The sequence below is a fragment of the Nicotiana attenuata genome, unplaced genomic scaffold (assembly GCF_001879085.1).
Source record: "Nicotiana attenuata strain UT unplaced genomic scaffold, NIATTr2, whole genome shotgun sequence".
Taxonomy (NCBI): Eukaryota; Viridiplantae; Streptophyta; class Magnoliopsida; order Solanales; family Solanaceae; genus Nicotiana; species Nicotiana attenuata.
The window spans coordinates 384,935-402,820 of NW_017670513.1; the positions used below are offsets into that span (position 1 = coordinate 384,935).

Below are 17,886 nucleotides of genomic sequence, written 5' to 3' on the forward strand. Positions count from 1 at the left end.
AATCCTGACTTCGCCACTGATAAGAAGTGGTACAAATTAAAATAGAACATTAACAGATATTTAATGATGTCCATTCCAGACATTTCCGAAAATAATTAGTTGTTGTGACAACAAGATCCATGGAGACCATTAGACATGAATGTGTTACAGACTTACAGTTGGATAGGTTTTCCATTTAACACGTGTCACGGAGCTCTTTTGTCTTCTTACAAAAAAATAAAATTAACGGATATTCAAGAACTAACTTTAGGAATTTGCCTACTTTGTTTCTCTATTTTATACATTTACATTTCGAAAGAATGTGCTATCAAAATTCTTCGCATTTGGATCTGATTCATCGAGTAAATCTCTTCTGTTTTCGAGAATTTTAACCTCATTACTAAGCGAAATAGAATCTACTATTTATTTATTTTTTGGGTTCTTTTTCTTTTCATTCATACGGACTAACATAGTAAAAGACAGTTAACAATGTAAATATTTGACTCAAAAGCATTTTGTGGTAGTTAAAATGGAGGAATATCTGTCTCTTCATGGAATTTTATCAGAGACCTCAGAGAGAAAATGAGAGCACAATCAAGTTTTTTTCCCTCCTACCAATATCAACAAAACTATATATACATATATAAAAACATAAAGAATGGGCTTTGGCCCAAATACATAAATCAGACAAGAAAAATGCAGCGAAGTGCACAAATAGGCATTTTTAGGACCACTATTAAAGGGATAGCCAAAATTTATAAAAAATTTAAAATCTAATTGTTTAGAATCAACTTCACACATGCAAACCTTATTAAAATCAAACCTACTGTACTATGAAGTTCGGCTATACCTGGCTTGAAGTTCAAATTCACGCCTGAAGTCTGAAGTTGGCCTGAAGGTTTAAATTTGAACTTCGGCCTTTAAAACTTCAAACCTTCGAGTATGAAGTTAAGCTTTGGTAGAGCTCAACTTCAGATCCAAAGAAGGCATGTTTGGCCCCGATCTAGTAATGACAGGGATATATTCAACCTATTTATTAATGGAGGAAAATATGAAATATTTTACATAATGTAGGGGCAAATGTGAAACTTTTCCCTTTTAAAAGAGTTGAAGGACCACCAGTGTTATTTTCAAAATTATGCGTCTAGAAACTGTCAAGTGTAGTTTCATATTGCTAAAACTATGTATTTTGATTGAAATCATGGTCTAAGCCAACATTGTTAACTCTAAACCATGTTTGCATGTTAGCTAAATAACCCTAAAAAGATTTAAGTATTTATCAAATATGTTAATGAAAAGAACAAGGTATATAAAAGAGAGAAATACACTTTCTAATACTAAAATGTTAATTAAAATTTCTTGCATAACTTCTACGAATTTATCACGCTTTAAAAATATGATTTGAACTGAAACTCTAATAACTTATGCATATGTTAGCCAAACAACCTAAAATAAGTTTAGTGGACTTGCTTCTAGCAAAAGTTTGCATTTTACACTGTATCGATTAAGTTAACCCGAGGTTAGTAAGAGCAAATTCTCGGAACCTAGTGGACTCTCTTGTGTTTTCAAGAAACTCAGTGGTGTCAGCATAGAAATTTTCACAATATTTATAAGAAATGGCGCGACAGTTCCTCTTTTGAGCTCCAAACTGTAATCGCCGGCGATGGACTTCAAATGCTCCGATTTGGGCCAGTGGAAGGAGGCCCTATCTTCTTACGGAGTCCGTATCGAGTCACTGAACAAGCCCAACCTCGTCTCGCTCGATGATTTCTACCGGAATGAACTTCCCGGCGTTCTCCGGCAACGAAACCCTAGTTACATTACAACCTCCGAACTCACCAAGCTCATGCAATGGAAGCTTACTAGAGGCAAATGGAGGTTTGTACTTCTCTCTTCATCCTGCCTATGACAAAATATATGTACTCCTTCACTATCAATTTCTGTTACACACTTTCCTTTTTATTTTGCATCCGAAAGAATCACACATTTGTATATTTAGAAATAATTTAATTTTATACGCAAATGTCTATAGCTTGTTTTTCGACCACATGTTTTTAAAAATGTTTTTGATTTCTTATGCGACATAAAAGGGGAAGGAGGAAGATTTACTTTTGATAATTGCTATGGTAATGGACTCGACTATAGGAATGAATAAACTTGATATGAGTGTGTGTAAGTAATTGGTATTTAAGTGTATTTTGAAGAATATAATTACATCTATGTTACATTAGACAAGGTACTTAAGGCTATGAAAAAATCCATGTAACACATAAAGGAGAATCCAAGATTTGAACATTATGGGTTCGAGTTCCCAATTTTACCGCAGTTCATCTAATTTACTGGGTTCGAGATCTACTATGTACTTATTTGGTGAATTTTCTAGCACATACACAGTCCGAGCCAAAGCTATGGGCTCGGATGAACCCATTAGTTATACATCAGATCCGCCCTTAGTAATGTATGATAATTGTTATGCAGGCCTAGGCTGTTGGATTTTGTATCATCACTGGACGACGCTGTTGTGAGATCTGCTTCAGAGAAGGCATTTCAGTCTCTTCCTGATATCTCAAAAGCTATTTCAGAACTCACTGTCTTGAAAGGCGTTGGTCCAGCTACGGCCTCCGCAGTTCTGGCTGCTTTCGCACCGGATATTGCACCTTTTATGTCGGATGAAGTAATTTTATCATTACCTTCTTGCTGTGGAAAACTCTATTTGGTTCTCTGCGATTTGATGATTGAAGTGTAGTTAGATGATTGATTTATGTGAAAATGCTGTTGTTCTTAGGCAATGGTGGCTGCAAATGGTAACTCGAAAGACTATACTCTGAAACAGTATCTAGTTTTAGTGGACAAATTGCAGGCAAAATCCAAGGTTAGCTAGACTTCTTCTCTATGTTTTTAGTTAAAATGATGCTTTCATCTGTGTGTGGTTACTCTGTTTTTTGAGAATGATATCATCAAATTGCTCAAACTGTGAAGTACTTCATTTAATTTATTTTTTTTGGAATACATGACAAAGGGCTTAGATATCGTTGTAACGTACCACATAGATTACAACTAGTAGAATTCAATACAAATAATCACATATCTAGTTGTCATCTAAATGACAGATTGATTGCGACCAGAGAACAATATTGTTGTAATGGTGCCATTATGAAGTAGGAAATCTATTGAAATCTTCTGATTTATTCCACCTGAAAGCTTGGTTGAAGAAAGATCCTTTGTCTTTCTAGTTCCAAATAATTCGTTAGATTAGCTAGGACAAAAATGCTGGACACCAGCCTATCATTGTCCTGGTTTACACTTGTACGTCATAAGATATGTGGTTTTCTGCCTTTACATAGCATGTGGATATCATCATTCAGTTTGTGATGATTCCTAAAGTTACATTCAAGGCCACATCTATCAGGAAAGAACGAACAATCATGTTCTGTGTCAGACTTTGTTTTCTGCAAGTTACATTCAAGGCCACACTGTGAGGAAAGAACAAATGATCATGTCCTGTATCAGACGTTTTCTGCATGTCATGTTCAGATGAAGCAAGAATTCTGCTGCTGTTCTTTTACTAGGATATCAGAGAATGCTAATTGTGCGCGTATCTCCTTGAAGTTTTCTTCATGCCTCTTGTAGTCGTGCCTCAAATGTCCTTCTCTTTGGATGAAGATAATAAATTTTTGTGAAGAAAGGCACTACTGATGCTGGTGGGAGAAAGCGATTGTTGTGAATATACAGTTGACCTCAATGTAGACAAAGAATGGTGTTTAGGCCATTTGTATGACAAGATTTGCGGCCAAGGACCTGATGAGATGGTGAATCAAGAACGCGATATTTATGTGATGGCCCCAAAATACATTTATGGTTTTCAGGAGTTAACTTGATTTCATATGCTGATTGATTCCTGGAAGTTTAAATGTCTAATGATCTTTTGGAGTAAAAATGTGTAAGACTAAAACCTGACCTCACGGATACCCTACCTCATTCTAGATACTTAAGCCGTTAATCTTATGAAGGATTGAGAGTTTGTGTTTTCTGAGAGGAAGTGTCTAAGACTGAATGCGGGCTCTTTTACTCAATGCTAAGTGATTTTTCCCTGAACCAAAACAGAAGCTTTATCGTATTTGTAATTTGTTTTAGCTTTCTTTTTTCTAAACCCTCGGTACATTGTATATTGTTTCCTTTGAAGCGTACGATCTATCTCACTATGTGTTCCTTTGGCAATTGCTTAATAGGAGTTATCTGCAAAAGGAGACTGTTTTACTCCTTCAGACGTTGAAAGGGCGCTGTGGAGTTCTGCTGTGGGTGCCAAATTGGACGGCTTGTCACAAGAGCCTAAGGAGGTAAGCTTGAAGAGGCAGTCCAAGAGGAAGCGAGTACGGTGACCTGGATGGTGCTGGTTGAGTTCAGTAGGTGTTGATCAATCAGTAAGTTTAAAGTTGTTCTTGTTTGTAAGGTTCCTAAACTGCATGTATATATTGCTAATGTAAACCCTCAAAAGCACTTGTTTTTGTGTTTATGCACACAATCAAAGTCTATAGCACTGCTATCTATCCTAACATCTTTGAAGCATTTTGTATAATTTGTGTTTAACGATAAAGAGGACGATGAAAATTTATTCATCCCTGAAATCCTAAATCTTTCATGAAGGTGCAAAAAATATAGAACAGTAGAAGCAGATTACTACATCATAGGAAAACAAGAAATCAAACTTGATTGTTGACGTGTTGAAAACCAAGTGGCGTTTGCTTCAAAATTTTGAAGAGAGATTTGTCTATCCAACCAAGAAAGAAAAGTTTTCGCGTCTGTCAAAAGTGAATTGATTTTTTTTCCTTTCTTGGTGTTTGGTTGAAAAATAGTTTTTGTATTTTCCAAAATGATTCTTCAAAATTTCAAGGTGGCACACTGAAAATGTCTATCCCCCAAGGGTATTGGGCAACAAGCGCTTGTGTAGAATGTAAATATCTCTTATGCCATAGGCATTATTTTTCTTAAACAGTGGATTTAATCATCAATGAGGTGGTGCTGGTTTGTCTGTAAAGAGCTAGTATATTGAACTCAATCACCACCTCATGTGATGCTGATTGCCTGTGTGAGATGGTATATTGAACTGGTTACAAGGATGTGTTCGGTGCATGTCAGTGACTCAGTTAATCTATAAGCTACTACTGCAGAAACTTAATACATTGGTGGTGCATATAAATTAAAAATTTCCTGGTGATTTATTGAATTTAATAAAGTATTCCAATGTCAAAATTCTAATTCTATCCGGAAGTGATTATTTTATGCTTCGCTTGAACTAAAAGGGAGGTAATGGATGTCTTTATTGCTCGGTTTGGTTGGCATATTGTAATAACGGTAAGAGAGAAGAAAAAAAAAAAAAAAAAAAAAGGACCAAAGCGATTCAGATAGTGTATCATGTGATAGCTGGTAAGCGTGGAGGACTCATTGTCTTCCTAAAGAACATCTGCCCAAGCTTCTTTTGTTATTGAATGAATATAGAAAGGAAAGTATTATTTCATTTTTGAAACTCTTAGAGTCGTTGAACAACGGCACTAGTTTGCTAATATGAATGTTGAAGTTGTAACGAGTTTTTGGCAACAAAAAAAAATCATGTTACAAGTTATGTTTTTCATTATTATCCATTTCTTATTCGAAGTCTACCTATTAATCTAGATTAGTGTTAGAACCCGCGCGATGCGCGGATAATTTAATAAAATATTAATCTTATAATATTATGATCTAATATATCATATTATTTTAAGAATTATTAGTTGTTATTTTATTATTTATTGTAGTATACAGAAATATGACAAATCTATACAAAATCAAATGATACACATGATATAGTAATCAAATATTATCAATAATATTTTTGAGTATTATTTATTTACGTAATTTTATCAAATAAATTTAAAGCGTGGATAGAATCATATTATATCTATTATGCTTTCAAACTTAAATGAACTGCATTCAATTCAAATATTAATCATAGAAAACTATTTCTTAATTGTTTGAACACATTATATCTAAATGTAGTAGTAATATTTACGTATAAAATATTCATTTGCCTGATTTATCAATATTATATGACTTTATTATTTTTATTATTAAAATATTTTTTGCTGATTATTTAATTTTTCTTTTACATTATAAATAATCCGAATATTTTATTTAAGATCTTTTTTGTTGCTTGAATTATTTTATTTTTTAAAGTCAAATAATCTTTAATATCTTAAGTAAATTTTAGTTTTATTTTATAATTTAACTTACTCCAAATTATAAATAGTCATAGGTTATCTAAATTTATGTCTTTCTATATTTTTTATTTTTTGCTATTATAATTTTTTAATCAAATTTTTACCTTCATATTTCTAGCTAATATAGAAGAAAATCTATGAGTGGAATAATATATAGATATAAATATAGATATAGATACAAACATACATATAAATATAAATATTGATATATAGATTGTATTTATCTAAGATCTATTTAGATTATGTATAAGATTCATTCAACTATTTTCATTAATTATGTTTCCATTTATAATTTCTTATTATTAATGTTGTCCTAAAATTGCTAAGTGACTTCATTATACCTTGTCACTTAACTTAACGACAATATATACTACCCAACTTTTAATATAATATAGATTTGCGCTGGGCAGGCTTATTAGTAAAGGGAGATAAAGCTTTTCCTACCAAATAATTCTTCATGCTTGGAGCTAAAATGCTACACCTCAGTTTAGGGATGAAAAGATCCTAAATTCCTAACCAGCTTATTGGCCTCTAACCAATTGAGTGTTTTATCTCGATCAATTGACATCATACACTCTATTGAAATAAATTTCACGAAAAATAAGCTATATCCATTCCTCATTGGCCTTTCACCTCAACATATTACAAAATTCAAATAGGTTTAACGCTAATTTTATAACCTCCATTTCGTACTCTTATCCTTTCCGGTTTGATTCGTTTGGGTAGGACCCATTCTCTCATTGTTCACATTCCCGTTCAAGAAAAAGAGACCTTTGAAATTTGAATAATGATGACAGATGTGCCAAGTTTGGTTGTTGTCAGCCTTACTAGATTCTGACTCAGCACCTTCTTCATTTTCTTAAACAAAATATGTTAAAGAATTTATTTTTTATAATATTCTAATTTGGAAAGTTTCAAGAAATTCTTTGTAATCTCTCTTTCATAGTTGGCACAGAGATGAAATTGTTCTGGGACCCACCATATTACGTGGCAGTGACTCAATGGTTAATGCCTTAAATAAAGAGTTGTCCACGTTAGTTCCCGCGTAAATTTCATGTAACGCCTTTTGCTGAAACAAATTTCTTAAAACCTCCCTTATTTCTTCCGCATTCCAAATCAACCCCCCCGCAATTTTCCAAAAATTCGAAAATGACCTACTCCGACCGGAAGCACCGTCGGAGCCCTAAAACCACCCCTCTTCTGCCGCAAAAGGACGCCAATTTCGGCCATTCCGAAGCCGGATTCGACGGGGCTTCCTTCTCCGGCGCTGTCTTCAATCTCTCCAGTACAATTGTCGGCGCTGGAATTATGGCACTTCCGGCTACTCTTAAACAACTCGGTGCAATTCCAGGTCTTATCGTTATAATCCTCGCCGCTATGCTGACGGAGAAGTCAATTGAAATGTTGCTTAGATTCACCAGAGCTTCCAAATCTGCCTCCTCCTACTCCGGCCTCGCCGGCGATGCGTTCGGAGGATTTGGCCGTACTTTATTGCAAGCTTGTATCGTGATTAATAATCTCGGAATGCTTGTTGTCTACATGATCATCATCGGTACCTAACTCCAGCTCATTTTTTTTCCTTTTAATTTTCGAAATTTATTGATTTTCTAAAAGTGCTGGTTGTTTCTTAAATTACAGTTTCAATTTTTTTAAAAGTCCACAATTTTGGTATTTTAATTACGGAAAATAGTTTTTTTTATGTCCTGGTCAGCTTGAGGGCACCTAGACTGTCCTAGCTGAGTTCACCACTAGGCTACATCCTTCCGTTACAAAAAATAGTTATTGTTAGACACTCTTTTTGTAGTTTTCAAATACTTTAAGTTTTTTTTTTCAATTTCTGGAAATTGATGTCCAAATTGAGATTAAATTTGATTCTTTGATGATTGTACTAAAAGCACTTCATTCTTTGGGATGGAGTACATTTTTTTTCTCAAGTGAAGAAAATGGGGGAAGAGGTATAGTGGAAGGCCTGCAGCGTTAGCTCCATCTTGGTTGTTGCTTTATCTAGTAGCTCAAGAGTTATCTGTGTAGGCTAATGAAAATGGTGTGTTTGATTGCAGGTGATGTATTATCTGGGACTTCATCAGATGGGGTACACTATTCGGGTGTAATGGAAGAATGGTTTGGTCAACATTGGTGGACTGTGCGCTCCAACATATTGCTTCTTACTACACTCCTTGTGTTTGTTCCTCTTGTTTCATTCAAACGTGTTGGTGAGCATCGTAATTCACTCGTTCATAAATATATATCACCTCATAGTGGAATGTGTAAACTATTATCCTCCACATATAAATAAATATGATCCCTCTTATGTGATTGTAAACCAAATTGCTGTTAAGACAGGACGTAGTAGTAGGGCATTTAGTGTCCTATTTTGAAAGTTCGAGTGTCAAATTGCTAGAGAAAATAGTTTTAACTTCTAAGGGAGAAAGTGCTCAGCTGGCCAAAGTATAAAGAGCTGATTACACTTTACCCTAGAAATACTACCTAGAATGCAATAATTTTATGTAAGAACAATCTCTTCCACAGTATCCAGGGTCATCAGAAAAAGGCTTTCGTTGTTCAGTTGTGCGAATTATTCTACACATTGCACTGTAAATGCACTATCTGCACTCCTCCATTAATATTCATGACTTCTTTTATTGTTTTGGGCAGATTCATTGAGATATACATCAGCCATGTCAGTCGCTCTAGCTGTTGTATTTGTGGTAATCACAGCTGGAATAGTCATTGTTAAGTTCATTAATGGAAGCATTGCAATGCCCCGCTTGCTGCCCAAACTTGTTGATCAGGCATCTTTCTGGAAGCTTTTCACAACTGTCCCTGTACTTGTCACTGCCTATATTTGCCATCACAATAGTAAGTTCTAGTTTCACCTGCATAGACTTCTTTGTGAATGAGCACATTGTTAATTTTTAGTTATACGTGGGTTTATACAGTGAAACCATATAATAAGAAACAAACACTGAAACCATTCTAAAGAGATTTCCTCGAAGGCTTTCCTTTGGGTAATAGTTCCTTTGTTGCATCCAGGAGAAGCCAAGATATCTGTGAAAAATGTCTAGGATTTTTGTCATTTCAGTTATATGTTAGCATCTTTAGTACATTTTGAAGAGCAGTTCTTTAAGAGCTTGAGTCGCGGATTTATATTAACATTGAGGAGATCTAGGTGTTCCTTTATATATCTTTCCTTATCAACAAAATTATCCCCAAAGGAGCTTAGTGATGTGAAATGAGATCTCTATGTAGTCAGTTTTACTTTGTTGCTCCCAACCACAGACAGACACAGCGTCACTAAAAGGCGAGTGGTCATCTGTCATTGTTTATAATGTGACGTCATCTCTGAGGTGATTAATTTCTTTTTGGTTATCTTATAAGCTTTTTCTTTATTATCGTTATCTTTTCTTGTATACTGAGATTTTTAATCATTAATTTCCTCCTTGATTGAAAAGATTGCTAGTTACCATGAACTTTATTGAAGAAATATCTACATAATCTCTTTTACCTTCTGTCTTGGTTCTTTCCTTTTTTGTTTATTTCCTTTGTAACTAAGTACTCAGTGCAATTTTGGCCTTCTTTAGCAACTTACAAATGAATTGGAATGCAATAGAGTAGTTCTTTTAGTGTGTCTAAATCGTTTTACTAATATGCACCTTACAAAAGTTTATGCTAAGTTCTGAAAAATCCATCCAACTATCTACACATATAGCTGCTTTATTTGTACCAAAATTATAATTAAAACAATAGAACTTTTGTACCCAAGAGTGTAGCTTAGTGGTCTATAAAGTTGGAACGAAAGTCATGGGAGACAAGTATCTGAATACCAACAGAGGCTAAAAAGTTTGATGTTTTTTCCTCATCTGCTATTTATTGTTGGCAGAGTTAACCAGTATCTGGTGAAAATTGAAATAGTCGACGTGCGTGCAAGTTGGCTAGTGCACCATCCGAGAAACGGAGCTCTTGATTTCCATGTCGGCTTCTCAACTCCTTACATCCTTATGTTCATTTCTATCCTTATCTCTAGTTACCTTAGGAAATTATACTTGGGGGCTTTGGACCAAAACCTTGAGAGATGGCCAGTAGCTAGACTCAGATCCAACTACAAGAAAGTAATGCACGACATTTGTCAACCATTGGGTTACTTCCACTTTCTTCTATGTGTCTTTATACAATGGCACTAGGCAGCAGCAATGTTACATGTAATCTTCATATGCGTTGATGTAGTTGTGTCAAACACGCAGAATATGGATATGGGTACTTTGTTCAGATCCTTAAAACGCACTTTAAAATGTTGCTAACTCCAACATACCCATACTGGACACATACCACAAGCCTAAGTCTATCTAATATAGGATATAGCCGTAGTTCATCGTCATTGTAAGATCAAATTCTGAAGTCCTGAAAAATCTTCTGTCATTCTTTGTTTGATATTCAGCAGAAGGTATTATTCTGCAAAACAGCAAAAGGACATTCAGCACCAGTTTTGGTGCATGCCTTAATTCACTTGCTGTTGCTCTGTGACTACGGAGGCGGAAAATGGGCTATATTCAATAGCTAGCCAGTTTGTTAGTTACAAATATCACCAATTGGCTTTAGCGTACTCTTCTATAATTGATTTTCTTTTGTCTGTACTCTGCTGGGAGTAGATTCTTGGTGTAATAGTGGTATGTTGGGTGAGATCTTAATGTTGTGAGCTAAATGGAATAAAGAGGGCTACTGTGGAATATTGTTGGATCAGAAAAGGAACAAAATGCAGAATTAAGGGTGACCAGTAATGACGTTGGATGATAGAGGAACTGAGAATCAGAAGCAGTGTCAAGAAAGAATGGAGGAATGCATTGGGTTTTGCTACTGTTTCGCTGTCTGCATATTTTCTTAGTCCTTTTATCTAATTAAGCTAGGGTACTTTTTCTACCAATTAAAGCAAAAGAAACCTCACTTGCTAGACAAGGTGTTTTCCTATACGTCAGTCTGGATAAATGCAACTCCATATGATTGAGCAACAATTACTAGTGAAAACACTAATATTTGCTTCATTATATGTTGCAGTACATCCAATAGAGAATGAGCTAAGAGATGGCAGCCAGATGAAGTCAATAGTCCGGACTTCAATTGCGTTATGCACAACTGTATATGTGGCAACCAGCTTTTTTGGATTCCTTCTCTTTGGCGATCATACCTTGGATGATGTACTCGCCAACTTTGATGGTGAACTTGGGATTCCTTACAGCTCATTGCTTAATGATGTGGTGCGAGTGAGCTATGTCATCCACTTGATGCTTGTTTTCCCAATTGTTTTCTTTTCCCTTCGCCTCAATATGGATGGCCTCTTTTTCCCATATGCAATTCCTATTGCCTATGATAATCGCAGATTCTTTTCAGTCACAGCAGCTCTCATCTGTTTCATTTTTTTGGGAGCAAATTGTGTCCCTAGCATCTGGGATGCCTTCCAGTTTACTGGTGCCACAGCTACTGTCTCTGTTGGTTTCATTTTTCCGGCTGCTATTGTCCTCAGGTGAGTGCCCCTATCCACCATCTTCCCTTTTCAGGATGGTTTAACAATGGATCTTAAAGCTTGTTAGTTGTCCAATCATTTCTTTGATGAAAATTATTTAAAGTGTTCAACTATTCTGGTAAGTTGCAATTACCTTTTCTTTTTCAGCCGTTCTCTAGCCGAGGGTCTATTGGAAACAGCCTCTTTGCCCTTCCAGGGGTAGGGGTAAGGCTGCGTACACCGTATCCTCCCCAGACCCCACTTGTGGGAAACTACTGGGTTTTTGTTGTTGTTGTTGTTGTTGTTGTAACTATTCCGGGTAATCCTTGTCACATATTCAGATGTTACCTGCTTTTGTTTCGTAATGATTTCTTACGAGCTGGTTATCTGAGCTGTTCCTCTTTATGAGCCAACTAGTTGAAAGCAACTCAAATAAGTTGGCAATGGATGTTCCTAAACGTTGATTACATATAATGGAGACTAAGCATGAGTCTTGGAGTTTATCGGCTTTGTAATACGTCTAGCTCCGATAAACAGCCTCTTTTATCAGTTAGTCTTTTTTATCTCATACTAAAAGTTAATTTTCCACCTTTGCCATTGAACAGGGATACACATGGAATTGCAACCAAGAGGGACAGGTTAGTTTCATGGGTCATGATACTGTTAGCTGTTTCTTCAAGTACTGTTGCAATCTGCAGTGACATTTACAGCATTTTCAATATTGGAATTGAAGCTTAGTTCTCTAGGTAGGGGTAAGGACTGCGTACACACTACCCTCCAAAGACCCCACATGTGGGATTTCATTTGGTTTGTTGTTGTTGAGTTGAAGCTTAGTAGGGTGTGGGGGGGGGGGGGGGGGAAGTTTTCACTCTCTTTCTATTTAAATATTTGGCGAAGCCAGATTAAGGTTTATAGTTGTCACACCCTTCTTTGGGAGAATTCAAATATGTCAAAAATTTAGGTTTTCACAATAGTCAATGATGCACTTCCGATCAGCTAACCGATTCTTTGTGATTGATGCTAAGTTTATCCCAAGTGCATTAACAGGAAGATACATGAGAACAATTTCGGACTCGAGGAATAGTACCATGCAGAAATCGGTCCATGTTCTGTACAGCACACAAAATTTGTTGAAGTTGCCAAATGTGGACATTTGAAACTTGACATATTTTCTACCAAAATTTGTAATTTGCCAAATGTTGCAACATTTAAACATATTACCATATGAACGTTGACAAACTTGACATATTTTCTACCTCTTCTTATTAGTGTTTTTATGTTCTTTTTTACACAGTTCAATAGTTATCCATCCATCATTTGGATTTACCCAAACCGTATTATATAACCTGTGACACTGACATTCTACCATGTGTCTACTGGATTGGCATTATTCTGGCCTTGTCATTCTATTCCAGCTTGACTCGCTCGTGACTTTTGAGTATTTTTCCAGCATGTGAGGAGGCCGAGAATAAGTTGTGGCTAATGATCAATAAATTGGTGAAAATTCGGACATATCAGAAATTAAATCTCAAAAAGAAATTATAAAAAATATCCGTCTCGGTAGATAAAATTATCCAATATTTATGATAATGAAACAACAGCAAATACAGATGAAATATTAGAGGTGTGTTCATACTAGTTCAGATAGCATAACACCAGAATTTAGTCTCTACACTTTGGCAATTTTTTAAATTTTTTTAAAACGTTATTTGTTTGTGGAATATGATCAGTTTTTGAACAAATTTTGAAAAAAAATAATTCAAGTTCCCAAAAACTAATTTAGTGCAGTTTTTGTGTGTATTTTTTTCTTCCACTCATAAAATTTCAAACTTTTTTCATAAAAAATGCATGACCAAGCATAACTTCAACTTCTAAAAATTATTTTTCAATACAACTTCAAAAACCTTTTTTCAAGCTTCAACCAAATCTATCCGGACAACCGTCAAAATGGAAAATGGTTTCTTTCTACCTTTGAAACATCGATTTGATGCCGGTAGAATTCTAGTTGATGCTGGTAGAATTCTAGTTACTGTCTTTTAGTAAAGATCAGTGTAAGTTATAAATTTTATGACGTGACATCTCAACAGTCCAATTTCAGCCGTTAACCTTTGAATCCAAAGATGCTTTTCAACCTACTCAGTCATGCTGCGATTCCTGTACAATTTAGAGGAGGGTTGTATGTTGAATTCTTCCATAAACTAAAATTAATAGCTGAAAAATATATATTTGATATATTTTTTTGTATAATATACATTTTTGTATGTTATATATAAAAGAATATTCAAATTTTATATATTTTTACGGCTACGGATTATCAAGTTTCGGCCACGGATTAAAAGTGATCTCTTTGTCCAAATTTCTCACATGTCACATAAAATTTCTCAATATGTCCGTTTTTTTTTAATGTCAAAAATCAGAAGCTAATGGAAATTATCATTGAATCTCAGTTAGTCTTGGTAGCAATGACTATTCATTTAATCTTCAAATAGAATCACTAGATCTTCAACAAAGTAAAATTTTTTATAGTCCTTGTATACGTATTCCTGGGGCTCAAATAATTATTCTTGTTTGCATATCATTATCAAAGAAACTCACAAGTAGTAGAATAGTAGAAGCTAGTGGGTAAGATTCTTTGGTAATATGTGGAGACCATATATTTTTAGTATTATGCTATTGTTCCCTTATCAAAATTCAAAACCTAGCTATAGATGCCAAACAAGAAGACTGTAATTAGTTGTCCTTCATTTAGATTGAGATGTCTTTTCCCAACACCTTCAAGACCTTCAAGTAATTATCCTTCCAAAATTAGTATAGAAACTAATTTGCCTAAATGGAGTTGTTGGTATTAGTGAGACTAGTGATTTAAGTACTGGTTTTGATTGCCGCAGAAGTTGTTTGGGGGGGAGGGGTATTAAAAAGAAATTAAACATTGATTTCTCCGATGGGCAGCAAAAAGTGCTACAATTAAATTTTGTTTTGTACAACTTACCCAATTTGGCCTTCATTTTAAGAGGCCAGGTATGCAATAAAAATAGCACGGGCTAGTCAGTTTTCGAACTGGTCATTCAAAAATAGCCAGCGTTTACAAAGTAATTGAAAAATAGTCATTATTTTGCTGCAACACGGAAAATTCCAGCATAGTATACTGGAGATCGGTGCACCTGTGTATGAACTTCTAGCATATTATGCTGGATCTCCAACACGCGGAAAGTTTTATTTTTTTTTTGGTTAAAGTAAAAATTTATTCAACCAAAATTGTATATTTACAGCCACTAGTTCCATTTGGACTCAAGAACTAGTCATCTCTATCTTTTCTATCTAAGAGTGTTAACTATGCATTTACATTCATAACCTATCTACTCTTAGCTAGAAAAACTGTTTAAGCTATCTAAAATCTTCTTCCATTTGCTATAACTCTGTCCTCTGATGTGCAATTGGATACTGATTTCTCTAAGTCTTTGTTGACTCTCTCTCTCTTTTCATTCTGAAATCTTCTATCATTCCTTTCACTCCATACGTGGTATATTGTTGCAGCAAACAGCCATGCTAAGATTTGACTTTTAGCTCTACTTCCTCTGCACCTCTTTGCCATCCAGCATACCTCCTCACTCCATGTCTTAGGAGTTCTGTTTTCATTTATCCTCTTCAATAGAGAACATCAGATATCTCTAGCATATTTACAATCAAAGAATAGGTGAGCTAGTGTTTCTGTAGTTCCTGTAGTGCACAACACACACTCTTTTGGCACCTGTATTCCCCATCTCTCAAGTCTATCCACAGTTGCAAGCCTCTGTTTGATGGCTAGCCATAAAATGAATTGATGTCTAGGAATTTGCCTTGCCTCCATAGTTAGATTTTTCCATTGAACTTTTTGATGTTGTGGCTGAAAAGATACATAAGCTGCCTTGATGCTGAACTTATCACCCTTGCTGCACTTTCCCAATCCCACCTTGTAGTTCCTGTTTCCAAACCACTTCCTTGCATCAAATATTTTCCTCACAAGCCAGCATGCCTGTGTAGGTGTTTTCATGGACTCCAACACGCGGAAAGTTCCAGCGTAATATACTGGAGATTGGAGCACTTATGTATGAACTTCCAGCATATTATGCTGGATCGGTATATATTATACTGGAACACCAGTATATTATGCAGAATGTCCAATATATTATACTGGAGTTCCAGTATATTATGCTGGAGTATTTTTCGGATTTTGAACAGTTTTTTCGTTCAGATTTATCTTTATATGAAAAGTGGCTAAAGTTCGATTACTTTTGAAACTGTGACTATTTTTGAATGACCACTAATAAATCTGGCTATTTTTGAATTTCTCCCGTTTATCGTATTGTTATATAATAATAACACTATTTGTCAAAAAAAAAATTAATACAATAGGATAAACTTGATCTTTCTCTGTTAAACCCTTATTCACATTTACTAAGGGTGTATTTATTTTTGGCGTTTAGTTAGCATGAGAATATGTAGCTTAATAATAGCAGTAGAATAATGCTTAATAAATGTTAGACAATAATGTTTAAATGTTGACTGAAATGGATGCCATGGAATTTTTACCTATATGAAAAAAAATCCCTTAAAATATTTGTTGAAGAAAAATTGACTTGCACCGATGAATAGTATAAGTAATTTCATTGGAGTGAAATATTTCTGTAATAATTTTGTGAATTCAGTCAATTAAGTGCTAGCAAATATTTTCACTACCAAGCACACAGAGTCAAGAGTTGAAGAAGTTGATAACTGACTCTACGATGATTATAAATTATTTTTTCCCCAATTTCTATTTGCAGTATTTTAACTACTATAGAAGTAACGTGGCAGCACTTGTCTCGATTATGGTTAAGGTAATACAAATTACAAATTATATTAAACTAAAACAACAAAAGAAAGTCGAGAATATTTTCTGTTCGTTGACTAGTACAAGTACAATTTTGTTTGTTGAAGTCTGAAGGTCAGTCCATTGCATCTGATTAATTTAGGTGCAATATTCGCATAACAATAGTTCCCTACGTGACGTCCACTATAAATCCTACCACAAGTCACAAACAAAAATTAAAAGTTTGTTGACCATAATTCTCTTAGAAGAAGAAAATGGGAAATGAAAGATTTAAATATGAACCAAAAAGAAGAGAGAGAACAACCAACAACTCCGAAAAAAAGAAAAAAGAAAATCAGCAGAAATCATCCAAACGTCAAGATATTGTATTTTTGCATATCATGACATTAAATAATCAAAAAGAGTTGATCGCACCGACACAAATATTCTTAATCAAACTTTAATATTTCCATTGCAATTGGTCGTAATAATCCCCACATTAAGCTTCTACTCATTTTTCCCCATCAAATCCATCCTATAATTAAACTTACACATGTCGTTACTTTAGACAATCATTGCAATTTTTAATTAAAGATTTCAAATTCTCGCGTCTAAGGGTGTGTTTGGTATGAAGGAAAACGGTTTCCGGAAAATGTTTTTTAATTTTTTCATGTTTGGTTAAAGGTGTCTAACGGGTGGGCCGGATCGGGCCGGGTAGACTTTTTTTTTTTTTAACCAGACGGGTTGGGGGTACGGGCCGGTTCTGGTTAACTGTTAACGGGTTTAACGGGTTCGGGTTTATCCAGGTAAAGAATAACCCGTACGGGTAGGGGTTTACGGGGCCGGGCCGGGTTACAGGTATTTCAATTTTTTTTTAAAAAGTTTTTGTACACGTATTGTAATTTATATAAAATATAAAGTAAAATATATAAAGATAACAATGATTATGGAAAAAATTGCACTTATAAATTGCAAGTGCAACATGTATTTCAATTTTCAAATTTCAAATTTCAAAATTCAACTCTTACAAGTTACAGCTTACAAGTTACAACCAAGTACTAAATTTGACAAGTACTAAATTCAAAGGTTTTGCATTGCCCTTGTAAGTTCTTCATAATCAATATGAACTGATTGTCCTTCTTCTGGAGTGTTAAATTCAGATGGGTTACCATGTGTTAATATATCTCCAAGTTCCTCGTCTTCTGGGTTATCAACATCTTCACGTCCTTGATTTCTTCGTTCCGATCTAATCCAATCTCTGAAACATACTAAAACTTCCAAAGCATTGCTTCCCAATGAGTGACGGGTGTCTCCAAGTTGTTGTCTTGCTT

The 17,886-nt window shown here is 34.9% G+C and overlaps 2 protein-coding genes across 3 annotated transcripts; both read left to right on the forward strand.

The window, feature by feature from the left end:
• Positions 1-1,451: 1,451 nt before the first annotated feature.
• LOC109240426 lies at positions 1,452-4,595 on the forward strand. Its single transcript, XM_019407071.1, has 4 exons — positions 1,452-1,857; positions 2,458-2,653; positions 2,765-2,851; positions 4,209-4,595. Exons 1-4 carry the CDS (start codon positions 1,643-1,645, stop codon positions 4,356-4,358), a joined length of 648 nt encoding a protein of 215 aa, XP_019262616.1. The 5' UTR covers positions 1,452-1,642; the 3' UTR covers positions 4,359-4,595.
• Positions 4,596-7,266: 2,671 nt separating this feature from the next.
• Positions 7,267-13,020, forward strand: LOC109240427 (sodium-coupled neutral amino acid transporter 5-like). 2 transcript variants are annotated; one of them, XM_019407073.1, is made up of 6 exons: positions 7,267-7,785; positions 8,294-8,446; positions 8,889-9,092; positions 11,283-11,748; positions 12,333-12,365; positions 12,775-13,020. In XM_019407073.1, the coding sequence occupies exons 1-6, from the start codon at positions 7,383-7,385 to the stop codon at positions 12,809-12,811; spliced, it is 1,296 nt and encodes a 431-aa protein (XP_019262618.1). In that variant the 5' UTR covers positions 7,267-7,382; the 3' UTR covers positions 12,812-13,020. The 2 variants fall into 2 exon arrangements, with proteins under 2 accessions (XP_019262618.1, XP_019262617.1); XM_019407072.1 differs by lacking the exon at positions 12,775-13,020 and having other exon boundaries at positions 12,333-12,562.
• The last annotated feature ends 4,866 nt before the right edge of the window (positions 13,021-17,886 follow it).

Coding starts and splice junctions, on each gene's coding strand:
- LOC109240426 (XM_019407071.1), top strand. CDS start 1,643: ATGGACTTCAAATGCTCCGATTTGGGCCAGTGGAAGGAGGCCCTATCT. Junction 2,654..2,764: donor CACCTTTTATGTCGGATGAA/GTAATTTTATCA, acceptor TGTTGTTCTTAG/GCAATGGTGGCTGCAAATGG. Junction 2,852..4,208: donor AATTGCAGGCAAAATCCAAG/GTTAGCTAGACT, acceptor ATTGCTTAATAG/GAGTTATCTGCAAAAGGAGA.
- LOC109240427 (XM_019407072.1), top strand. CDS start 7,383: ATGACCTACTCCGACCGGAAGCACCGTCGGAGCCCTAAAACCACCCCT. Junction 9,093..11,282: donor CTATATTTGCCATCACAATA/GTAAGTTCTAGT, acceptor TATATGTTGCAG/TACATCCAATAGAGAATGAG. Junction 11,749..12,332: donor CCGGCTGCTATTGTCCTCAG/GTGAGTGCCCCT, acceptor GCCATTGAACAG/GGATACACATGGAATTGCAA.